Consider the following 25,420-nt stretch of genomic DNA (forward strand, 5'->3'; position numbering starts at 1 on the left):
ATTTTTGCACCTCTCTGAGGCGCTAAATGGAGCCGAAAATCCAGCCCCTTAGCTATAAAATAGTAGTACTAGGAAAACAATTGGTGGCACCAGGTCCTCACGGAAAGCATTCCTAGAATGGTGAAGGAATTCAGAGACGATACAGCAGAGGCTCTGGCCCAATCTTGAAATCGTGTTTAACTAACTTACTGGAATTCCTTGAGGATATAACGAGCATGGTAGATAGAGGTGTACCGATGGATGTGGTCTATTTAGATTTCCAAAAGGCATTCGATAAGGTGCCACACAAAAGGTTACTGCAGAAGATAAAGGTACGCGGAGTCAGAGGAAATGTATTAGCATGGATAGAGAATTGGCTGGCGAGCAGAAAGCAGAGAATCGGGATAAATGGCTCCTTTTCCGGTTGGAAATCAGTGGTTAGTGGTGTGCCACAGGGATCAGTGCTGGGACCACAACTGTTTACAATATACATAGATGACCTAGAAGAGGGGACAGAGTGTAGTGCAACAAAATTTGCAGATGACACTAAGATTAGTGGGAAAGCGGGTTGTGTAGAGGACTCAGAGAGACTGCAAGGAGATTTGGATAGGTTAAGCAAATGGGCTAAGGTTTTGCAGATGGAATACAATGTCGGAAGGTGTGAGGACATCCACCTTGGGGAAAAAAAACAGTAAAAGGGATTATTATTTGAATGGGGAGAAATTACAACATGCTGTGGTGCAGAGGGACCTGGGGGTCCTTGTGCATGAAACTCTTTTAGGTTTTTTGAAACTCTTTTAGGAAATAGTGCCATGGGATCTCTTACATCTATCTGCCTGAGAGAGCCTCGGTTTAACATCTCGTCTGAAAGACAGCACCTCCGACAGTGTAGCACTCCCTCAGCACTGCACTCGGACTGTCAGCCTGGATTTTGTGCTCACGTCTCTGGAGTGGGACCCGAACCCACAACCTTTTGACTCAGAGGCGAATGTGCTGCCCACTGAGCCACGATCCCAAAAGGTTAGTTTGCAGGTGCAGCAGGTAATCAAGAAGGCAAATGGAATGTTGGCCTTCATTGTGAGAGGGATGGAGTACAAAAGCAGGGAGGTCTTGCTGCAACTGTATAAGGTATTGGTAAGGCCGCACCTGGAGTACTGCGTGCCATTTTGGTCACCTTACTTAAGGAAGGATATACTGGCTTTGGAAGGGGTACAGAGACGATTCACGAGGCTGATTCCAGAAATGAGGGGGTTACCTTATGATGATAGATTGAGTAGACTGGGTCTTTACTCCTTGGAGTTCAGAAGGATGAGGGGTGATCTTGTAGAAACATTTAAAATCATGAAAGGGATAGACAAGATAGAGGCAGAGAGGTTGTTTCCATTGGTAGGGGAGACTAGAACTAGGGGGCACAGCCTCAAAATACGGAGGAACCAATTTAAAACCGAGTTGAGAAAGAATTTCTTCTCCAGAGGGTTGTGAATCTGTGGAATTCTCTGCCCAAGGAAGCAGTTGAGGCTAGCTCATTGAATGTTTTCAAGTCAAAGATAGATAGATTTTTAAGCAATAAGGGAATTAAGGGTTACGGGGAGAGGGCGGGTAAGTGGAGCTGAGTCCACGACCAGATCAGCCATGATCTTATTGAATGGCGGAGCAGGCTCGAGGGGCTAGATGGCCTACTCCTGTTCCTAATTCTTATGTTCTTATGTTCTTAATCTTAGATATGGAATTTATACCAGAGAACTGAGGGGTTGCCAATGTAATACCTCTTTACAAAACAGGTGAAAGGGATAAAACAGGTGAAAGGGATAAAACCAGTTCATTAATTTTTGAATTTACTAAGGAACTGACTACTATACCCCAATCTAACTAGAAAATAGTTTTGTGTATTTAAAAAAAAAAGTCATTTTCAGCCATTTAAAATCAGGTTTCTCACAGGTGGTGGATTGATACTGTACTGTGATTTAAAATGCTTATTTGTGTTAAACCCAATTTCAGCTGTATTAATCAAACTTTACCAAGATACCACTCTTAAATTTATCAAAGAATGTATTTTAAAAGATTTATTTTAAAATGTTTTAAAACGCTGCCCAATTGCGCTAGTTCATGTCAGATTTTCCATTTGGCGATACGCAAATGAGTGGTAACACAGGGGAAAAGAAATACTTTTCAAATTTGCGCCGGAAACACCAATTGCGCCCAAAGAGGGAACTGTACCCCTGTTTTTCCAACAACTATAGTATGTTGCTTTTTGCTTTGTAAAATGCAAATTGTATCTAACAAATAGTTATTTGAGAAATAACAGTGTATTGATAAAGGAAATGCAGTGGGTGTTTTGAATATGGATTTTCTGAAGGGGTTTGATAAAGTATCAAATTAGAGGCGTGTTGATAAAATTAAAATTACAGTGTATGGTATTAGAGAGAACATGGCATTATGGATGGGATTTTCATTAAAGAACAGAATTGCAGGAGCAGCAATTGATTAATGCTTTTCTGACTGCAGAGATGTGAACAGTGATGCCCCACTACCTAACACCAACATTAAAACTTAGATTTAAAAATGCAGAGGGGGAAAAAAAAAAGTACTATACCGACTCATTAAACATTTACTTTGTCTGCAAAGACCTTAGACAACTGAACTAACTGCTAAATCTCTGATGTCAATGATGAATTGTATACGTTTAATAGTTCAGATAATTTTATCTATGCTATCTGGCAAACTGACAGAGGTACAGGTTTGGAAAATAGCACTGTACTTTTGACCAGCTCACTCACTTATAAACTCGTACCCTCCACTACCTAGAAGGGTAGCAAGTTCCACTCCAAGTCATCCTGCCGCTCCAAACCATCCTGCCATACACATATATTGTTGTTCATTGTTGCTGGGTCAAAATACTGGATCTCCTTACCTAATAGCATTGTGGGAGGACTTCACAACACAGACTGCAAGGGTTCAAGAAGATAGCCCACCACCACCTTCTTGAGCGCAGCTAGAGATGGGCAACAAGTACTGGCCTTGCCAGTGACACCCACATCGCCAGAATGAATAAAATTAATTTGATCCAGTGGGACTCATCAGAAACCAGTTTCATCTGAAGAATGCCCTGGGCATACTGGCATTTACCTCAACTATCCAATTTGTTGGAATATTTTTCTGGAGAGAACAGGGGTTTTGCCCTAAATATGGTCTTTTCCTGTTACTAAAAAAGATAGATATATGAAAATGCACGACTTACCTCTTTAACAACATCTAGCACCATAAACACTTGCTGGGGATACAGCAATCCCTGAGACATGAGTGATAAACACATCTTTGCATCCCTTTTAAGTTCATCATAGTTCTCATCATTTTCCACAGGAGCAATCTAAATTTAAGAAAAATAATAGGGGAAAGTAATTTACAGCCCCAGTTTAAACATTAAACTAAACTAACAGATAACTTAGAATGTCAATTAGACAGATTAATTTGGTAAAAAAAAAGCTGTAAATTAAATTGATACTTATTGCAACCAGAGAAGTAAATTTCCTCCTCCAAGTAAACATGGGGAATATTGTTTTCTGTGAGTGCTTTTTTCCACTCCACTTCACTAAAAAATTATATTCTAAAACTTGGGATGAAACTAACCTTAAGTGATGAACTTCACTTTTAGCATCAACCAATTAGCAATGGTAGAGTATCAATAGGCAGCAAAATATCAAAGCAAAAACAGGACTGAATTTGTTTTCTGTTTAATCAAGCTGGAAGTGGCTCACTCCAACTAAAGGCAAGGTGGGGCGGGGGGGGGCGGTATGCAGGCTGAGATGATGAGTTTGATATCATTCCATTCAGTTCTAGATTTGACCTATGGACAATAGGCAAGTACTGGAAAGGGGCCACAGAGAGGATAGAAAAACAGATGGGATGTCATGTCTGGGCAGTACCATCTGCTTGGATATGGGCATTGGCAGAGGCAGGCCATCTGCTCTTTGGCAGCAGAGACATTAAACCAAATACATCTTAAGTTAAAATCATACAGTACAAATCATATTTAAGCCACAGGTCAAATTAATGTATGTGATTCCTTCTCAAATACACAAAGTAAATTAAAAATGAATATGAACATTAAGATTACAACATACCTTGAATAAAAGTGGCATGAGATGGAGCTGTTCTGCTATTGCTGTAGAGAATGACCTTCCTGCACTTGCCATTAACCACTTCAGCACTGTACAGCAAAACAAAGCATGCAGCTGGTTAGGATGTCAATACCTTCAGTGTGAATTTTAGTTTTACATAACAGAAAATTAAAAAAAACATACTCCACTTCAATCAAGCAAATTCTCTATATTCATTAGAACTAAAAACAGGCCTGTCCCACTAAACAGTGCATACAACTGTTGGAGCAAAATATGAAACAGACTAACAAATGCCACAATATAAGAATAGTCTTCTCACTACTGACATTACTTATGTTTTCAAGAAATAGCATTTGATTAATATCAAGCAATATTATCTGTTGGCATAATGATCAAGCTGTAAATACAAAAACAAATGAAAAGCTTTTAATTAATTAAGCTAGATTTCCCATGTGGATGGTTGCGTACCCGCTGTGAGGTTTTTGTTATTTACAGCCCCTAAATGCAACTGTAGTTTTCACATCATTATAACTGAGCAAATTTATTGAAGAAATATATATGACTGACTGGAGGTAAAAATATTACTTTGTTATCGATACTGAAAGATACAGGCCTCACAGATAGAATATTTGTAATGTTATTTACTTATTATCTTACAAAATCAAGTAATAACTTGGTTCTTCCCTACCCAGATCCTCTTATTTCCAGTTATTACATTACAATTTTTTTGCTCCATCTCCCACAGTGGATTTCCAATTTTTGTCTACGATACATGTAGTTCATTTATTTATTTTTCCTTCCCAAAAACTTTCCACGCTGCTGGCCCTGAAGTAAGCTTCTCAAAATGATCTTGCGATCTCTGCGGTGAGAAGTTTGGCTTTTCTGACGTTCAGTTGCGATCAGTGTAAGTTAATGGGGAATCCCTAGTGCGAGCTGCTGTGACATCAACAAGCTGCCTAAGCAGCCAATCACAATGCAGAATGCTCACAGCTTTCATTCCAACTTTTAAAAAATATTTGAGAGCAAAACAAAGATTGGGGCTCTCACATGGGGAAAAGTAAAACCTGAAATAAACATGAACAAAGTTAAAAAATATATCTATTTTTTTTTATTTAAACATTTTAATTAAAATTGATAAATTTGACACTGCACAAACTTAAAATTAGATTTTCAGGGCCATAACTTTTGTTTAGCAGTCAATACGCTGTTAAAACTCCAGTTACACCTACTCCAAAAGGGTCTAACTTTTAATGGGGTATTTAACAGCGAAAAGCTTAGGTTTTTGTCAGTTTCACTGGTTTCCCTGATTACACTGATTGCCGGCAATGGAGGGGACCACAGCGCAGCCATTGTCGGAGCAGTGAACGATTGACCGCAACTTCAGGATTTCTGCGTTAGGGTGCGCTACATCCTGAAGTTACGGTCAGTTTCAAATGGGTAATAACAGCAAATGCAAATTCTGGGCCATTGTTCACTACATTGCATTTTAGCTCCTCTCCCAATAACATCTCATCATCCAACTTACTGTGGCTTGAAAAGGGGTAGACCAGGTTAACCAATCCTCCAACTTAGCAGCCAACAATTACAACTATTCTCCAGACTGAACTACCAATGGAAGATTAATAAAGAGATAATTAATTGCCTACCTGTTTTCAGAAGTTTAATGGCCTGGGTTCTTTCATCTTGTTCCCCAACACCATTTTCCTCAACAATATGATTTTGTATCTCTTCATCAATTTCCATAAGGGGCTTAAGTTGGCCTAAGATACGGCCAGTGAATTCAGAGACATGTGGCGACAGCGTTGGATTTGAATTAGGTAGGGTGATGTCTATCATGAATAAATACGTTAGAACGCTGTAACGGGAATATTTGAGAAGTAAAATGAGTAAAGGAATGGTGTGTTACAAAATTATCTGCTATAAATTATATCGCATTATAACAAAACTCTTGAATTTCAGCGACATTCAGTGAATGTTTTTTTAAAAAATTCTTTTGCAGCGATTCAGTTAAAAAGGCTCCTTTGAATGTTTCTCCATGTTTTATTTTTTTTTAATATTTTGCGTGTTTTCTCCCCTCTCTAGTCCGACTTTAGCCTCGAACTTAATTTGACCAGGACCGCCGAGAATCCACGTGCAACGACCATTTTTCCCGCCAGGCGTTTTTTTTCCTATATTCTGATCAATTTTCCGCTGGCGTTAATTGCAGAACCTAAGCAGTATTTTGGGCAGTAAATGGGCGGTGGCAGCCTTTGATCAATTTCTAGCCCAGAAGGTCTGATGTTAAATCTTTGGTTAGTAATGAATTAGCTGATATCAGCCAGGATGGCAGTTGCATTTTTACAATTGAGGTCAGTGACTCTGGGCTACTGAGCGGGGGAAAAAAATTAGATAGAAAGATAGAGCTAGATAGATAGAAGGAGGAGAAAGGGGGGGGGGGAGAGAGCGAGAGAGAGAGAGAGCGCAAGAGAAAAAAAGGGAGCAAGAGAAAAAAAAAGAGGAGGGAGAGAAAGGAGAGAGATAAAGATGGCGAGAGAGCGATAAAGATAAATAAGGGGAGAGAGATATAGATAAAGCGGCAAAGATCGAGAAAGGGCGATGAAGGGGAGTGAGAAAAGGGTGAAAGGGAGAGAGCGAGAGAGAGGGGAGAGGGAGGGAAAAAGGGAAGAGGGAGATGGAAAGAGGGTGAGAAAGGGAATGGGAGTGAGAGTGTGAGATATTTAATCCTTTACATGAGGTATACAGCCCTACTGTTAGCCTCCCAGTTACTATGAGTAACACCATGGGACATCTGCTGGTAAATGCTAATTAAGATCATTACATTGTTTCATTAGCATCACCGTGCGAATGACAAGTTCAATAGATTCACCCCAAAGTGGCCATTGTAAATTAAAAACCAAGTCCATTTTAGCCATGCCTTTTAGTATGAGGTGACTGTAGAGCTCGTGCAATCTAATACTCAAATACAGATTTAGAACTATTCAAATCAAACTCACAACTGTGTACATTTTTAAATCCGACTATTTAAAACCCCTATAAGCACTCACCTTCCTATCCTTTCTCGCACATTTTTGTAGACCTGTGTGAGTTTGGGCTCAAGGTACTGAAGGAGTCTATGCATCAGTTCAGGTACTCTCCATTCTTGCTGTGCCAAACCACCCTGCAAAACGTAGAGTCGGCTAGCAATAGAACACAAAGAATGTGAGCTGGTAAATGTTTTCATTTCTTGTAAATCAAGGAAAGTGAATATATACATTTTTTTTTTTAATTACCAATTACAGACACGGTCTTCTGCATTCCTTCATTGGTGTTCACTTTTCACATACAAATAAATTTGCTTCATTTAAATAAGTAGAAGGAAATGGTGGGGGGGAAATCACTGAGACACTGTCGCTAAAAATGTTGGGCATCAGGGCTCACCACGGGCTCAGTAATGATGGCACTATCCAGTGCAGACCTGAGCCACAGACCTGAAAGTTTCAAGATTTGATGCTCAGCATAATGACTAGCTAGCTGACAACACTCCTCGAGCTTGAGAGGAGAAAAAAAGTCAGCCAGGGTTTCCACTGGCATCTCCTGTTGCCAAGTGTGTATGTGGTTGTTTAGCAAGAATAGAATTGAGCAAGAATAGAATTGATACTGCCAGGGCTGAGCTTGATACTCGCTTCGCTCAAGAGATTTGTTATTTAGGCAAGTTACCAGAAAGATGGCCGACATTCATGGAAGTAGATAGAGCTAGATAGATAGAAGGAGGAGAAAGGGGGAGAGAGAGAGAGAGAGAGAGAGAGAGAGAGTGCAAGAGAAAAAAAGGGAGCAAGAGAAAAAAAGGGAGCAAGAGAAAAAAAGGGAGGAAGGAGAGAAAGGCGAGCGATAAAGATAAATAAGGGGAGAGAGATATAGATAAAGCGGCAAAGATAGAGAAAGGGCAATAAAGGGGAGTGAGAAAAGGGTGAAAGGGAGAGAGCAAGAGAGAGGAAGTAGAAAAAAAAATCATTGTGATGTGATCATTCTCTACTACTCTATATGTAGGTATTGCTCTGGAAGGAAAATCAGTTCTTTTAAATTGAGACATCAGCAGAGACCTCAAGGTGGTGCAAAGAACTTAAGCAGTGTGCCAGGTCAGAGAGAATGGAAAGGGAGGGAGCTCTGCATGTGGAAATTGAAGTACAATGTATACTTAAGTACTCAGGAAGGCGATGGTATGTAATCTTCCATCCTTCCTAGTTAGTTCAAACTTGAAATGGGGAAAATGTGAAGTCTCCACAGCTTTAAACCAAAGGTTAGCTTGGAACACAGAAGTGCCAAAATGTTATTTGTCTTGAGCTGTTGGATGAGGACAGTTATGGTTCCTAAGAATATGTGTATTAACCCATATAGCTGCTTTATATTTAGTGTCAGGAGAAACTCATTGCATGTTGTCTAATGCTGCGGCCACAGGACACGTACAAAGAACTCTACTTTTTTCCTGGCAGGACTGTTTAGTCGAGGAATGAAAGCACAGTACATTTCACGATTTAGTTGCAAACTTATTGTATTAGGTTTATGCACTGTATTGGTTTCAAATAAAAAAGAAGAACTGCCTAGGTCAGCAGATTTCTCTGGCTCTACCTATGCATAGAACTACGGCTGCACGAACTTCAACAAAGTGATGCTTTCTTGAAGGGAAGGCCAATCGCGTATAGCAATTTAACTCAATTTCCCAAGATAAGTGACATAAGTGACAACTTTAGACATGAATTTTTCTTGTGACTGTCGTATCCACATCTCAAAGTAAGCAGGAAAAGACTAGAAACTCACGAATCCTGCAAGTGAACATCAATTTCTTTAACACTGTGAATTTAATATATGTATAAGAAATACGTGTTCAAATAGGTTCAATGTAAAATTGTGCAAAATAACATTAAAATCTCTGACAAATCTAATATTCCTTCATAAATATGGCAGTCATCTTGATTATATGTGGAAATTTAATGGATGGAGGCAGCTAAGGAATATCAAACTTACTCTGTGAATGTGGTAGCTTTCATGACCCTTTAGTCCCCACTGTGACTTTCAGTTTTGCAACTTTCAATACTAAAATGCAAGGCATTTTTATATTTTATAAACAGCTAACTTTTCTCATGAAAACTACTACTTGTGCAATATATACTAGTTTAATCTCTCGGGGCTAGACCTTCCACTTTGCTGTCTATCGCCCAAGAAATGGGCGATGTTCGATGTCCCAGCCTTACTGATCGCTGGCTCATCACCCATTTTTTAGATGCCGATTTTCCACTCGGCGATAGGCCAGCGATGTGAAATGGGCGATGCAAATGGTCAGCAACGTGACGCTCGCCCAAGGAACAGCCAGCAATATGGAAGGCCAAAGCTTCCCTAGCAACGGGCTTCTGAGCATGCGATTTTTTTTCGCGGTTGACAGCATTTCGGGAGGTCAGGGGTCATCCACACATGAACAGTAAGGTCAATTGTGGTGGGAGAGAGAGGGGAGAGATAAAGGAGAGAGCTGTTGGAGTTGGAGGGAGGAGATTTGTGGAGTTTTATGCCGTTGGAGATTTGGATAAAATGTTTTATGACTTTGGCGAGTTGGAGATTTGGATAAATTGTAGAGATGTCGTCATCATCATCCGAGAGCGTGGATGGGGGTCGGAAAAGGGCAAAGCCGTTTTTGGACGAGGCCCTCGTCAAGGAGGTCCACTCGAGGTGGGCAGAACTTACCCGGGGTGCTAAGGGCAAACCTCCACCCCGGGCGTACAGGAAGCTGTGGTCACAGATTGCGGACATCGTCTCCTCAGCGTCCCAGGAGGCGAGGGGGCGCGACCAGTGCCGGAAGCGCTGGAACAGCTTTGTGGTGTCAGCTAGAGCAAGTACAGATTTTATATTGTATTGATGAAGATTGTAATTAAAAATAGTAAATCTCCTGGATTGAATTAAATTTTGTAAATTCTTACAAACATACATACGCATATATACATATGTAGATCCAAAACACGCTGATCTTTGTTATAACCATGCATCAACTGTGGATCTCATTTGCATGTAACGTCTGAAGCTGTTGTCTTTCCATGAAAGTACCTAGTCAATTAGCTTATGCCATGCTATTTTCATGGTTGCAGAAGAAGATATCTAACAACAGGGCGCAGCGGAGGTGCATCGGAGGGGGCCCTGCTTACATGCAGACTTTAAGTGAGCTGGAGGAGCGTGCAGCAGCGCTGGTGGGGACCACCAGTCACTCGGCCACCACCCGTGGTGTTGCGGGACCCTCCCATGCGTCACGGGAATGATGTTTGAAACAGTTTTAAAGTAATCTAACATCATTTAATTAAAATGCAATGTACGGATGATGTAATGTCATGTCATGAATGCATCTTTTGTGCTACTCTCAGGTTGACAACATAAGCAATAAGAACAGGGGAAGGTCATCTGACCAGCTGTCCACTTCTCTATGTGCTCCCCATAAACCTGTGTGTCCATCTGCGACTGAAGCAGCCACGGCAGGTGTTCTGGGGCAGTTAAATCCACATGATACATTAATATGTAAAATCTTGTCAGTAATGTGTACCCTTCTGTTCTAATAAGCTCAATAGGGTCAAGTGTGCTTTGAAGGTCAACCAGAGGCGCAAGTGGAGGCTGCACAGGAGGAGGAGGATATGACCGAGCCAGAGGAAGAAGAAATGGAGGAAGCCACAGAGGGGGATGAACCTGCGGCCACCGTGGAAGTTGCTATTGCGACTGAAGAGTCAACGGGACCAAGCGGTGTGCAGCCGGCAACGCCAAGGCGTGTTATAGTGCGCACACCGACCCCACGGAGGTCAGGTTGGCTTGCTCAGCACTCACCTGCAGTGAGCGATCGGATAGAGGGCTTGATCTCCGTGAGGAGACTGTCGCGATAAATCGCGAGCATCTCCAGCGGTTCGCGCGGGAATTTTCCCGGGTGTCTGCTGCCCAAGCGGAGGCAATGCAGCAGACGCTGGAGGAGATGCGTGCACAGACCGCCGCCACCAATGCCTTGCGGTATGCGTTGCTGGCTGAGCTCGGCGCTGCACACCAAGTGCCGTGATCGATCGAAGCACAACCCCCAGCACACAAACGAGTCGGGAAGAAGCACTTCCTTCTGACCTGGAAGACGATGCCCCTGCCTGTGCTTCGTCTTCCCCGCCAACAGCCGATCGTACCACCATCACTCCCACCAGGGCAGGAAGTCTTGCCATTGCCCGCCCGCGTCGTCTCGGTACCGGGGGACCAAAACGGTAGGACATGGCGGTGGGGGGGGTCCAGGATCTGGAGGGAAGCATGGCTGCAGGTAGGGAGGTGTTATTATTGTTCATGTTTTTCTTCTTGTTTCTTGGGTGAGGTGGGGGGGGGGGGGGGGTTTAAAATTAAAATTGTTAATAAAGTTTTGTTGAATCTTACAATTGTTGTGCATTGTCTTTTAATAACATAAGTAAAGTTAAGTTGAAACATTAATGCAAATATTCTACATTTAAATATAAATATAGGTATAAATGTGAGTGGATCCATCTGTAAAAAGATGTTAAAAGCCCCTTGTTTTAGCAGCCTTCTCCCGACGTTCAAAATGGTGTCTGTAGTGCCGAGTACTGTGAAGAAGGCCAGAAAAAAGCAACTATTCTCCAGCAATGTTCTCGGCGAGCTATCAGCCCGGCAATGTGCCGAAAGTTGCGCTGGGCGATGTGTGGGCCATCATCTCAGCGATGTGAGCCGAAAGTCAGGTGGATAATTTTTCGGCGATGCTCCAGCCTGAATTTCCACTTTTTTTTGTCAAAATGGGCGATGGAAGGGCCTTTTTGGGCGATATATGGGCGATGTGAAGTGGAAAGTCGAGTCCGAGATGTCAGTGATTAAAAGCAATGTAGATTTAGAGTAGCCTCACTGTTTATTTTTTTTTTAAAGTTAACAGAACTTTGAGATAGGGCTGATTGAGAAAGGTATTAGGTTTACCTGATAAATCGGAGAGCATCAGGCTGACTTTAAAACAAATACTCATTCGGTGTATGTTCAGAGATATAGTCTCATTTGATGTTCTCAAGCAAGTGTTATTAATAATGCAATGCCTAGTTTTAATAACACATGGGCTTAATCTATTCAATTTGTTATAATAAAAGTGAGTCAAGGGTTATGGGGAAAAGGCAGGGAAGTGGAGTTGAGGCCAAGATCAGATCAACCATGATCTTATTAAATGGCGGAGCAGGCTCGAGGGGCCAAATGGCCTACTCCTGCTCCTATTTCTTATGTAAAAGTTGATTATTTTGACATTCTCAAATGTTCAACTTTACTTTGGGGCGAAACCAATATAATTAAGGAAATATCTAGCATACCAACAATTTAAGACATACTCTATTTCTTACCGATGTTCATCTTCAAACCACTAAAAAAGATTTTAGCAAGAAAGTGAGTATTTTAATGTACTGCAGTACCCACAAATAATAAAATAATTAATTACAGTAAGAATACCACAACATTTCCAACAAACATATCTTCCAAAGATCAGGCCTTAAAAAAAGTATTTATCCAAGAAGAAACAATTTTGTTAAAAAATTGTGTCGAAGAAAGGGAAATAGATGCACACTAGGATTGTGCATATAGCGAGTCATCACATTCACATCAGTCTATACTTTTACAGACAGTTCATCTTCAAAAAATTATTGCAATTGCAAACAAACCCATCAGTTCATATTCAATATACTTTCTGGAAAGGGTTCCCCTTTCAGTTCCAATGTTCCACAATTTCTTATCAATTATTGACCAGAACACTCACCTTGAAAGGCAGGTTAAACTGCTATACAAGTACTTGAGAACATATTGGCTCTCAAACACTCATTTTAAAGTTTAATCTGCTCGTCAAAGCACAAGTAACTCCGACTGAGTCATTCAAAAGATTTTTTTAAATAAAAAGGATCAAACTTGGCAGAGTTTACCTCCAGATTTCAAAATACTCAGTTTATTGGGAACTTTAGAGCTGACTATACAATTTCACACCATCGGTTTACAGGAAACTCTATCAGTAGTATGTCTCCTGGACTGACTATGGGGAGAGATTTTTACTTTGTGAAGCCAAGCTTAAATTGTACAAGCATGGTAGAACATTCTAATTTAGGTTACATTAAGCTTGACATGTAGCATGTCTTTTAACCGGGGACATCTTTCAAGTTACCTACTGTGATTTCTATTCCCATGTGCACATAACCCCTCCAATATGTAATGTAATGCAGTTTTTGTACTTTTCAGTATTTTATCAATGAAGTCTGAACTTAGACATCATTGGTTTAAATAAGAAACTCCCTTTGAAGGGACTGGAAAAATTTGGAGATGAAAGCTATGTACATAGCTTTCAAATGTCACTGACAAGCATAATGCATTACTATATGCGCTGTCCTCCATATCGGATTCGTAAGCACAGACTTCAATCTGGATGCATGGAATGCCTCAAATAAGGATGGAGAGCTCATTTCAGAATACCTGTTATAACAAAGCCCATCTGATCTGGAGGTATTAACGCTGCTAGTACTTCTTCCAGTGTCTTTGCCATAATTTTTGAAAAATGGGCCCATATCTGGTTACAAAAGCAGAGAATGTTGCTTTGTTCCAATTCAGAACCAAGATTTATTTTTACTCGCCTCATTATAGATTGTTAGAAGACTTGGAGCAAACCTTTCTGATAAGGACAATTAAATTAACATTTCCCACAACAACAGGGGCCCTCGCCAAAGAACAGATTAAATGGGCCTTCCTTGTCTTAGATAAGATTAGAATTTTTCCAATGTGTTCTAACTCTCCTAAGGCAGCAATTGAGTCAAGTAAGTTATTTAGTTACTTTATTCTTGGAAAGCTTTGTAAGGAACACAAGGCATCATAAACACCACTTCAAAGGATTTCATCATTGTGGAGTCCAATTAAGAAGTTTTCTAGCAGATGAATTGTATTCTTAATAAAATGATTTATTTAGCTTTTCAAAGTTATCAGATTTGTTCTCATTTTTGTAATTTCTAGTTCTCCACTTGGTCCAGAATTGATCAAGTTCTTTTATACATTGGCCTGATGCAGCAGGGACTCATCATTGATCATTTCCCTGGAGACTTCCATTTATACTTCTGGTCAACAAATGTAGGAGGATAGGCAAACAGAATGGGAGACTACTCAAGGCCTTTGGAGGATATAGACAGCTTGGCAGAGAGGCAGATGAGAGGGGTAATACATTTTTGAAAACAAAATGAGGAATAGGAGTATAAACTCAAATAGAACTATGTTGAAGGGATTCAAATACACAATTCCATAAAAAGGTCTTTGGGTTTTATGAACAACAAAGAGGTAATGATAACTTCATACAAGGCAATGGTTAGTTCTAAATTGCGCGTAGTTGTGGGTGCCCCATTATAAAAACAGTGAAGCCATGGTGAGCATACATGTAGATTCACCAGGATAATGTAAGGATGGGAAACTATAGCTATGAGGAGAGACTCAAAACTACTTCCAACATAGCAGAAAAGGCCAAGAGAGTATTTAAAATTATCACTAGGAGAGTGAGGAGAGGTCAGGAGATCTTTTATTATTCAGAATGGTTAAAGCATGGAATGCTTTGCCACATGGAGTAGTTAAGGGAGATACTATTGCATCTTTTAAAAGGAAGAGTCCGTAAACATTTGAAGCAGAAGAATATACAGGTCTGTGGCGAAGAGAGCAAGGCAGTGGGATTAGTTTTCAATTGCTCAGGCAAAAAGATGGGACATACATGATGGGCCAAATAGCTCTATGGAGTGGGCATTTACATAGCACAAGTTCCTTATTGGTGAATTGGATTTTACTTTGTGTACCAAAATTATCTTTGGCCGAGCTAGCAAATTGTCTTCCATCAGATTACGCTATGAGTATGATTAAGAAGTTTGCAGACGACACTAAAATTAGTTGTGTGGTTGATAAAGAGGAAAGTCATGGGCTGCAGGAGGATATCAATCTGCTGGTCAGGTGGGCAGAGCAGTGGCAAATGGAATTTAATTCAGAGAAGTGTGAGATGATGCACTTTGGGAGGGCTAATAAGGAAAGGGTATACACATTAAGCGGTAGGCCACTTAAGAGTGTAGATAAACAAAGGGACCTTGGAGTGCTTCTCTCAGATCCCTGAAAGTAGCAGGCCAGGTGGATAAGGTGATTAAGAAGGCATATGGAATGCTTGCCTTTATTGGCCGAGGCATAGAATATAAGAGCAGGGAGGCTATGCTTAAATTGTATAATACTTTGGTTAGGCCACAGCTGGAGTACTGCGTGAAGTTCTGGTCGCTGTATTATAGGAAGGCCGTGATTGCACAAGAGAGGGTGCAGAGGAGATTTACTAGGATGCTGCCTGGAATGGAGAATCTTGGTTATGAGGACAGATTGGATAGGCTGGGTTTGTTCTCATTGGAACTGAGGAGGTTGAGAGGAGACCTCATTGAGGTGTACAAAATATTGAGGGGACTGGACATAGTGAATAGTAACATAGAAAATAGGTGCAGGAGTAGGCCATTCAGCCCTTCTAGCCTGCACCGCCATTCAATGAGTTCATGGCTGAACATGCAACTTCAGTACCCCCTTCCTGCTTTCTCGCCATACCCCTTGATCCCCCGAGTAGTAAGGACTTCATCTAGCTCCCTTTTGAATATATTTAGTGAATTGGCCTCAACTATTTTCTGTGGTAGAGAATTCCACAGGTTCACCACTCTCTGGGTGAAGAAGTTTCTCCTCATCTTGGTCCTAAATGGCTTACCCCTTATCCTTAGACTGTGGCCCCTGGTTCTGGACTTCCCCAACATCGGGAACATTCTTTCTGCATCTAACCTGTCCAAACCCGTCAGAATTTTAAAAGTTTCTATGAGGTCCCCTCTCATTCTTCTGAACTCCAGTGAATACAAGCCCAGTTGATCCAGTCTTTCTTGATAGGTCAGTCCCACCATCCCGGGAATCAGTCTGGTGAATCTTCGCTGCACTCCCTCAATAGCAAGAATGTCCTATTGCCATTGGTGGAGGGGTCTATTACGAGAGGCATAGTTTTAAGGTGGTTGGTGGAAGGTTTAGGGGAGATTTGAGGGGGGGGGGGGGGGCTTCTTTACGCAGAGGGTTGTGGGGATCTGGAACTCATTGCCTGGAAGAGTGGTGGATGCAGAAACACTCACCACTTTTAAGAGATGGTTGGATGGGCACTTGAAGTGCCATAACCTGCAGGGTTACGGACCAAGAGCTGGTAATTGGGATTAGACTGGATGACCTTTTGTTGGACGGCGCAGATATAATGGTAATTAATGCAGGGAATAGAATACGGCCAGGGTGATCTCCTGGACTAGTTTCGATCACCTGGATGGGTCGGAGAGGAATTTTCCCCAGAGTCTTTTTCTCCCTAAATTGGCCTGGTTTTTGCCTCTTCCAGATCATCACATGGCTCCGGTTGGGGTGGAGTGTCTATGTTTTCAGTATAAAGGGTGTCGCAGTTGAGTGGGAGGCGGACTGGTTGGGCTGGGTGCTCTTCGCCTTTCCGTCATTGTTCATAGGTTTATATGTAACCTTTAGGGCTGCTTATCAAGGGCCGTGCGGCTTTTTGTCGGCCGGTGCGGACACGATGGGCCGAAATGGCCTCCTTCTGCGCTGTAAATTTCTATGTTTCTATGAATTTATGGACAATGTAATTCCAGTTTCTGAATTGTATGGTAGTGCAATATTTTCTGTTTGACTTTGAACTCTATGCCAATAATTAGTTGTATTTTACTCGGCCCTTTTACAGAATGCGTGGAAATAGAATCCTTTTCTTGGGAACACAAGAACAGAAGTAGGCCATTCAGCACCTCGGGCCTGCTCTGTCACTCTATTCGATGAGCTAGGGAATGGAAGACCAGCAGGAAGAGCAATGCAAGGAAGGTAGTGCAGGGGTCCCCTGCAGTCATCCCCCCGCAAAACAGATACACCGTTTTGAATACTGTTAAGGGGGATGACTCATCAGGGGAGGGCAGCAGCAGCCAAGTTCATGGCACCGTGGCTGGCTCTGCTGCACAGGAGGGCAGGAAAAAGAGTGGGAGAGCGATAGTGATAGGGGATTCAATTGTAAGGGGAATAGATAGGCGTTTCTGCGGCCACAACCAAGACTCCAGGATGGTATGTTGCCTCCCTGGTGCAAGGGTCAAGGAGCGGGTGCAGGACATTCTGAAAAGGGAGGGTGAACAGCCAGTTGTCGTGGTGCACATTGGTACCAACGATAAAAAAAAAAGGGATGAGGTCCTACGAGACAAATTTAAGGAGCTAGGAGCTAAATTAAAAGGTAGGACCTCAAAAGTAGTAATCTTGGGATTGCTACCAGTGCCACGTGCTAGTCAAGAGTAGGAATCGCAGGATAGCTCAGATGAATGCGTGGCTTGAGCAATGGTGCAGCAGGGAGGGATTCAAATTCCTGGGGCATTGGAACCGGTTTTGGGGGAGGTGGGACCAGTACAAACTGGGCGGTCTGCACCTAGGCAGGACCGGAACCAATGTCCTAGGGGGAAGTGTTTGCTAGTGCTGTTGGGGAGGAGTTAAAGTAATTTGGCAGGGGGATGTGAGGCAATGCAGGGAGACAGAGGGAAACAAAAAGGAGACAAAAGCAAAAGACAGAAAGGAGAATAGTAAAAGTGGAGGGCAGAGAAACCTAAGACTAAAAACAAAAAGGGCCACTGTACAGCAAAATTCTAAAGGGTCAAAGTGTAATAAAAAGGCAAGCATGAAAGCTCAGTGCCTCAATGCAAGGAGTATTCGGAACACAGGAGAGGGCTCTGAGCTAGTTAGAATGGGTGAGAGCTCAGATGAACAGGATCCCAAGAAAGAATGCAAAAGGCAGGAGGCAACAGAGCAGAGTAGCACTGGGGTAAGTGCAAACCACAAGCTGACAAGAAGGGACAATATGTATGAATATAAAGGGGCTGCAGGAGGGGTCAAAACTAAAAATCATGGTTTAAAAACTAGTATTAAAACACTCTATCTAAACGCACGCAGCATTCGAAATAAAGTAAATGAGTTGACGGCACAAATCATTACAAATGGGTATGATTTGGTGGCCATTACAGAAACATGGTTGCAGGGTGGCCAAGACTGGGAATTAAACATACAGGGGTATCTGACAATTCGGAAAGATAGACAAGGGGGGAAAGGAGGTGGGGTAGCTCTGTTAATAAAGGAAGATATCAGGGCAGTTGTGAGAGACGATATTGGCTCTAATGAACAAAATGTTGAATCATTGTGGGTGAAGATTAGAGATAGTAAGGGGAAAAAGTCACTGGTGGGTGTAGTTTATAGGCCCCCAAATAATAACTTCACGGTGGGGCGGGCAATAATCAAGGGAATAATGGAGGCATGTGAAAAAGGAACGGCAGTAATCATGGGGGATTTTAACCTACATATCGATTGGTCAAATCAAATCGCACGGGGTAGCCTTGAGGAGGAATTCATAGAATACATATGGGATTATTTCTCAGAACAGTATGTTACAGAACCTACAAGGGAGCAAGCTATCTTAGATCTGGTCCTGTGTAATGAGACAGGAATATTAAACGATCTCCTGGTAAAAGATCCTCTCGGAATGAGTGATCACAGTATGGTTGAATTTTTAATACAGATTGAGGGTGAGGAAGTAGTGTCTCAAACGAGCGTACTATGCTTAAACAAAGGGGACTACAATGGGATGAGGGCAGAGTTGGCTAAAGTAGACTGGGAACACAGACTAAACGGTGACACAATTGAGGAACAGTGGAGGACTTTTAAGGAGCTCTTTCATAGTGCTCAACAAAAATATATTCCAGTGAAAAAGAAGGGCGGTAAGAGAAGGGATAACCAGCCGTGGATAACCAAGGAAATAAAGGAGAGTATCAAATTAAAAACCAATGCGTATACGGTGGCCAAGGTTAGTGGGAAACTAGAAGATTGGGAAAATTTTAAACGACAGCAAAGAATGACTAAGAAAGCAATAAAGAAAGGAAAGATAGATTACAAAAGTAAACTTGCGCTTTACATAAAAACAGATAGTAAAAGCTTTTACAGATATATAAAACGGAAAAGAGTGACTAAAGTAAATGTCGGTCCCTTAGAAGATGAGAAGGGGGATTTAATAATGGGAAATGTGGAAATGGCCGAGACTGAAAACAATTATTTTGCTTCGGTCTTCACAATGGAAGATACAAAAACCATGCCACAAATTGCTGGTCACAGGAATGTGGGAAGGGAGGACCTTGAGACAATCACTATCACTAGGTGGGGTAGTGCTGGACAGGCTAATGGGACTCAAGGTAGACAAGTCCCCTGGTCCTGATGTAATGCATCCCAGGGTATTAAAAGAGATGGCGGAAGTTATAGCAGATGCATTCGTTATAATCTACCAAAATTCTCTGGACTCTGGGGAGGTACCAGCGGATTGGAAAACAGCTAATGTAACGCCTCTGTTTAAAAAAGGGGGCAGACAAAAGGCAGGTAACTATAGGCCGGTTAGTTTAACATCTGTAGTGGGGAAAATGCTTGAAGCTATCATTAAGGAAGAAATAGCGGGACATCTAGATAGGAATAGTGCAATCAAGCAGACGCAACATGGATTCATGAAGGGGAAATCATGTTTAATTAATTTACTGGAATTCCTTGAGGATATAACGAGCATGGTGGATAGAGGTGTACCGATGAATGTGGTGTATTTAGATTTCCAAAAGGCATTCGATAAGGTGCCACACAAAAGGTTACTGCAGAAGATAAAGGTACGCGGAGTCAGAGGAAATGTATTAGCATGGATAGAGAATTGGCTGGCGAACAGAAAGCAGAGAGTCGGGATAAATGGGTCCTTTTCCGGTTGGAAATCGGTGGTTAGTGGTGTGCCACAGGGATCGGTGCTGGGACCACAACTGTTTACAATGTACATAGATGACCTGGAAGAGGGGACAGAGTGTAGTGTAACAAAATTTGCAGATGACACAAAGATTAGTGGGAAAGCGGGTTATGTAGAGGACACAGAGAGGCTGCAAAGAGATTTTTTAGATAGGTTAAGCGAATGAATGGGCTAAGGTTTGGCAGATGGAATACAATGTCGGAAAGTGTGAGGTCATCCACCTTGGGGAAAAAAAAAAAAACAGTAAAAGGGAATATTATTTGAATGGGGAGAAATTACAACTTGCTGCAGTGCAGCGGGACCTGGGGGTCCTTGTGCATGAATCCCAAAAAGTTAGTTTGCAGGTGCAGCAGGTAATCAGGAAGGTGAATGGAATGTTGGCCTTCATTGCGAGAGGGATGGAGTACAATAGCAGGGAGGTCCTGCTGCAACTGTATAGGGTATTGGTGAGGCCGCACCTGGAGTACTGTGTGCAGTTTTGGTCGCCTTACTTAAGGAAGGATATACTTGCGACTCCTGTTGCTAATTCTTATGTATGATGGCTGATCTGTACCTCAACTCTATTTTCCTGCCATTGCTCCATATCCCTTCCCTCACCTAATACAAATTTAGCTATCTCACTCTTGAAAGCTGAAATTGTCCTCGCATCCACAGCCTTTTTTGCGGGGGTGGGGGGCGTTGGGAGGAAAGAGTGTTCCAAATTTCTACGATTCTTTGTGTGAAAAATTGTGATTTCACTCCAGAATGGCCCAGTTCACATTTTAAGATTATGTCCCCATGCACTTGATTCTCCCACCGAGAAAATAATTTCTCCATGTCTACCCTATTGAATCCGTTTCAAAATTTTAAAGACCTCGATTAGATTACTCCTCAATCTCCTGGATGCAAGGGAATATAATCTATGTTTATTCAACTTGTCCTTGTAATGTAACCCTCTAAGCTCATCATTGTGGTAAATCTCCACTACACCCAAGGCCAAGATATCCTTCCTGAGGCATGGTGCCCAAAACTGAACACAATACTCCAAATGGGGTCTTAGATATAACGGCCAACATTCCATTGGCTTTTTGATTGCTTTTTTTTTTAAACCTGACTTTTAATGATTAGTGTATTGATCTCCCACATTTATTTGCTCCTCTACATTTCCTAGCTCTAGACATTTCGAAAATACTCTGAATTATCTTCCTTGGGTTCAAAATGGATGACCTCACAACTGTCTACATTGAACTCCATATGCCATAGTTTTGCCCATTCACTTAATCGGTCTATGTTCCTTTGCAAATTCCTGCTCCTATCTGCACTTCTCAATTTTATTTTCTTTCTTCAAAAAACGTATTCAGTGTGCCAGCCTATTTCTTCAAATTTATAAATTCCCATCTCTCCATAAAAATTGATTTATGTATCACCTACCATGCATCTGCAAATGATCCTCCTTCTCCACTCAATGGGGCCTCCATTAGCAACTCAAAAAGCCAGTGAAGTTTACGAGGGTCTCTGCTCTCCTGTGAAAATAAAATGACGTGATTGTTTTTTCATAATGCAATTCTCCTATCCTCTTCTGATTGATCTACAGTACACCTGAAATAATGCAATAGAAAAGTAAATACTGTAGTTAATTGTAATGGATAATCACAGTGATTATCCATCAGCCCTTCAGCGATCTCCCCTCAGCCCTGATGACCGATGGTGAAATGCTTGGAAGAACTGTAACATATGGAATGGATTCCTTAGAGGACCCCAAAGTACAACCTGAAGAATCAAATCTTCCTCGCAAACTATGGACAACCATCAACTGCCTCAGAACTGGTGATGGTAGATACTACCATCTTCTCCATAGATGGAAGATTAAAGCATCCCCATTATGCGACTGTGGAGCTCCTAATCAGACCCTGGAGCACATCATTGAGCACTGCCCTCAGAGGAAATTCACAGGTAGCCTACAAGATATCCATGCTGTTGCACCAGAAGCTTTGGCCTGGATATCTGACTTAGATATTGACATTTGATTTGCTACTACCATGTGAAAGAAGACGATGAAAGTGTATTAGACATGTATGCAGTGCTGAGTTGGTTTTTGAACAGCAGATTGCCAAACGCAGGCACAAGACCAAAAGTAGCCAGGGATTACACCCTCAACTTCAAAGCACACGTCTCAGTGGTACCTATCTTGCCTTGGAGTCAGAAGGCATTCAAGTCCCACTCTAGGACTTCAGAACATAATCTAAGTAGGGCAGTGCTAAAATGCTATTGTTCAGATTAGATGTTAAACCATGGCCTGTTCAGGTGGATGTAAAAGATCCCATGATACTTCTTTTTAAAAGAAGATCAGGGTACTCTCCTGGTGTCCTGACCAACATTTATCCCTGAAACACCACCAAAAGCAGAATGGTTAGTCTTTCATCTCATATGGTTTGTGGGACCTTGCTGAAGGTGATTTTCTTACAAAACGAGATTATATTTCAAAAGTCATTCCTTGGCTCTGAAATACTTTGGAATGTTCGGGGGCTATGAAAGCTACTAAATAAATGCCAGTTTTCTTTTCAATTAATTCAACTCTGACTAGTTTCTTTGCAAAATACAGAAAACTTTGATATAATGCATTTTTATTTAAATTACCATCTTAAACGGAGAATCCTTATAAAAGCAAAATCTTGGTTTCAAAAATAATTTTAAACAACATTATCTGAAATATTTGCTAAAACAGAATGGTGAACAGTGTTATTTCACATTTATGAAAACCTAATCATTGAGTAAAGTGAACAAGTTTATTTACAGGTCTTTCTTGCACATGAAATAATGTCTGAACATGCATCACTTTTGCTATCTTTTCTTAAGCTGCAATGCTTTACCCTTTCCAACAAGATTTATTTTAATATATTTAAGCATTAAGTAGTCCAAGCAGTTATATTTTAGAACTACTTGACTGTATAGTTAATTTATTTAACATTTAAATGAGATAATGATTTGGATTTTACATCAGAACCAAAACAAAGGCAAATGTTAAATTTAAAAGGTATGCAAGTATTGTGCAGAACAGGTAAATAATTTGCCCATTTTACTTACACAAGCTGTGGCAATGCATGTTCCCCAGTCACTGTAGGTCTCCACCGTGATGTTCGACAAGGCAGTTCTCAGAAGGGGACAGAGAATCACCCACAGCTCCTCCACCTATAATCACAAAAATAAATCAAGTCTAGTTCAAGGGACTGAATAATGTAAAATAAAACACAACTCTACAATCAAGTAACAGGAATATTGCAAATCAAGATTGGACGGCATAAAATTAAATTTTAGTTTTTCCATCCTTAGCTACAGTCCCCACCATTTAAACTGCCCACATTTGTTGATCGTCATAAAATGTACATTTAGCACTGTTCAAAACTCATCATTTATTCATTTAAAATGAGTTTGAATATGAGTTGCATTAAAGATTCAAGCCAGAGTATGAAGAGGTATGTAGTACTAAATTGGTTTAAATGAAAATGAACCATTCTGACTGTCCTATCTCATAGAATCACAGAAATTTACGGCACTGAAGGAGGCCATTCAACCAATCATGTCTGTGCCGGCCAAAAAAGAGCTTTTCAGCATAATCCCACTTTCCAGCTCTTGGTCCGTAGTCTTGGATATGTACTTCAAGGGCCATAAGCTACAAGTACTTTTTAAATATAATGGAGGTTTCTACCTCTATTACCCTTTTAGGCAGCGAGGTCCCCTCTGGGTGAAAACATTTCTCGTAAACTCCCCTCTAATCCTTCTACCAATTACTTTAAAATCTATGCCCTCTGGTTATTGACCTCTCTGCTCGGGGAAATAGGTCCATCCTATCCACTCTACCTCGGCCCCTCATAATTTTATACACTCAATCAAGTCTCCCTTCAGCCTCTGTTCCAAAGAAAACAACCCCAGCCTATCCAATCTTTCCTCATAGCTAAAATTCTCCTGGCAACACACTCGGAAATCTCCTCTGTACCCTCTCCAGTGCAATCACATCTTTCCTGTAATGTGGTGACTGAACTGTACACAGTACTCTAGCTGTGGCCTACCGAGTGTTTTATACAGTTCAAGCATAACCTCCCTGCTCTTGCCTTGGCTAATAAAGGAAAGTATCCCGTATGCCTTCTTAACCAATTTATCTATCTGTCCTACTACCTTCAGGGATCTGTGGACATGCACTCCAAGGTCCCTCTGTTCCTCTAGTCTTCTCAGTATCCTACCATTTGTTGTGTAATCCCTTGCCTTGTTAGCCCTCCCCCAATGCATTACCTCACACTTCTCCAGATTGAATTTCATTTGCCACTTTTCTGCCCACCTCAACTATGAATCCTGACAATTTAATTCTGCATGAACATGTATGTAAACATTCCCCTACCTCAACCCAATTTATTGTGTAGAGCATAAAACCAACGGTATTACCTTTTCATATGTCCAGTGCTTACAACCTCGGATTAATCCAGCAATGATTTCAGCTACACAGCGCTGAGTGCTTTCATGGGAATCTGAGACAAGGCGTTCCATGTGCGGTTTTAACACTGGTAAAAAAGCCGTATCAAAGTTCCTGAACAAACCCTACCATGAAAGCAATGGACAGAAACAGATCAATAACATCAAAACACAACACAAAACTGTTAACATTTATCATGAATTTACATTGCTTTATCTCATGCAGAAAAATCTGAACAAATAGTTAACAAATGCAATTATAGTCCTTCTGGTTGAGCTTCTTTATTCAATGGTCTTATTTAAGGAGGGTTGTACTTGCATTGGAGGCAGTTCAGAGAAGGGTCACTAATTTGATTACGGAGATGAAGGGATGACGAAAGGTTGAGTAGGTTGGGCCTATACTCATTGGAGTTTAGAAGAATGAGAGGTTATCTTATTGAAACGTATAAGATTATGAGGGGGCTTGACAGGGTAGATGCAGAGAGGATGTTTCCCCTCGTAGGGGAATCCAGAACTAGGGGGCATAGTTTCAGAATAAGGGATCAACCATTTAAAACGGAGATGACAAATCTTCTAGAATTTTTTGAGGATGTAACTAGTAGGGTGGACAAGGGAGAACTAGTGGATGTGGTGTATTTGGACTTTCAAAAGGCTTTTGCCAAGGTCCCACACAAGAGATTAGTGTGCAAAATTAAAGCACATGCTATTGGGAGTAATGTATTGACATGGATAGAGAACTGGTTGGCAGACAGGAAGCAAAGAGTCGGGATAAATGGGTCCTTTTCAGAATTGCAGGCAGTGATGAGTGGGGTACCGCAAGGTTCAGTGCTGGGACCCCAGCTATTTACAATATACATTAATGATTTAGACGAAGGAATTGAATGTAATATCTCGAAGTTTGCAGATGACACGAAGCTGGGTGGTAGTGTGAGCTGTGAGGAGGATGCTAAGAGGCTGCAGGGTGACTTGGACAGGTTAGATGAGTGGGCAAATGCATGGCAGTATAATGTAG

General features: G+C 41.4%; 1 protein-coding gene across 3 annotated transcripts in view; it reads right to left on the reverse strand.

Annotated features, from left to right (window-relative positions):
• The window catches only part of psme4b (proteasome activator subunit 4b), a 229,381-nt gene that overhangs the window by 32,286 nt on the left and 171,675 nt on the right, over window positions 1–25,420 (reverse strand). For all 3 annotated transcript variants that reach the window (XM_070889545.1, XM_070889544.1, XM_070889547.1), the window contains 7 exons: window positions 24,382–24,534; window positions 23,029–23,133; window positions 21,376–21,467; window positions 7,142–7,273; window positions 5,744–5,952; window positions 4,101–4,186; window positions 3,218–3,346 (listed from right to left, as the gene is read on the reverse strand). In XM_070889545.1, coding sequence (XP_070745646.1) covers window positions 3,218–3,346; window positions 4,101–4,186; window positions 5,744–5,952; window positions 7,142–7,273; window positions 21,376–21,467; window positions 23,029–23,133; window positions 24,382–24,534 — 906 coding nt within the window. The remainder of the gene's footprint in view (window positions 1–3,217; window positions 3,347–4,100; window positions 4,187–5,743; window positions 5,953–7,141; window positions 7,274–21,375; window positions 21,468–23,028; window positions 23,134–24,381; window positions 24,535–25,420) is intronic.

The sequence above is a fragment of the Pristiophorus japonicus genome, chromosome 9 (assembly GCF_044704955.1).
Source record: "Pristiophorus japonicus isolate sPriJap1 chromosome 9, sPriJap1.hap1, whole genome shotgun sequence".
NCBI classification, from domain to species: domain Eukaryota; kingdom Metazoa; phylum Chordata; class Chondrichthyes; family Pristiophoridae; genus Pristiophorus; species Pristiophorus japonicus.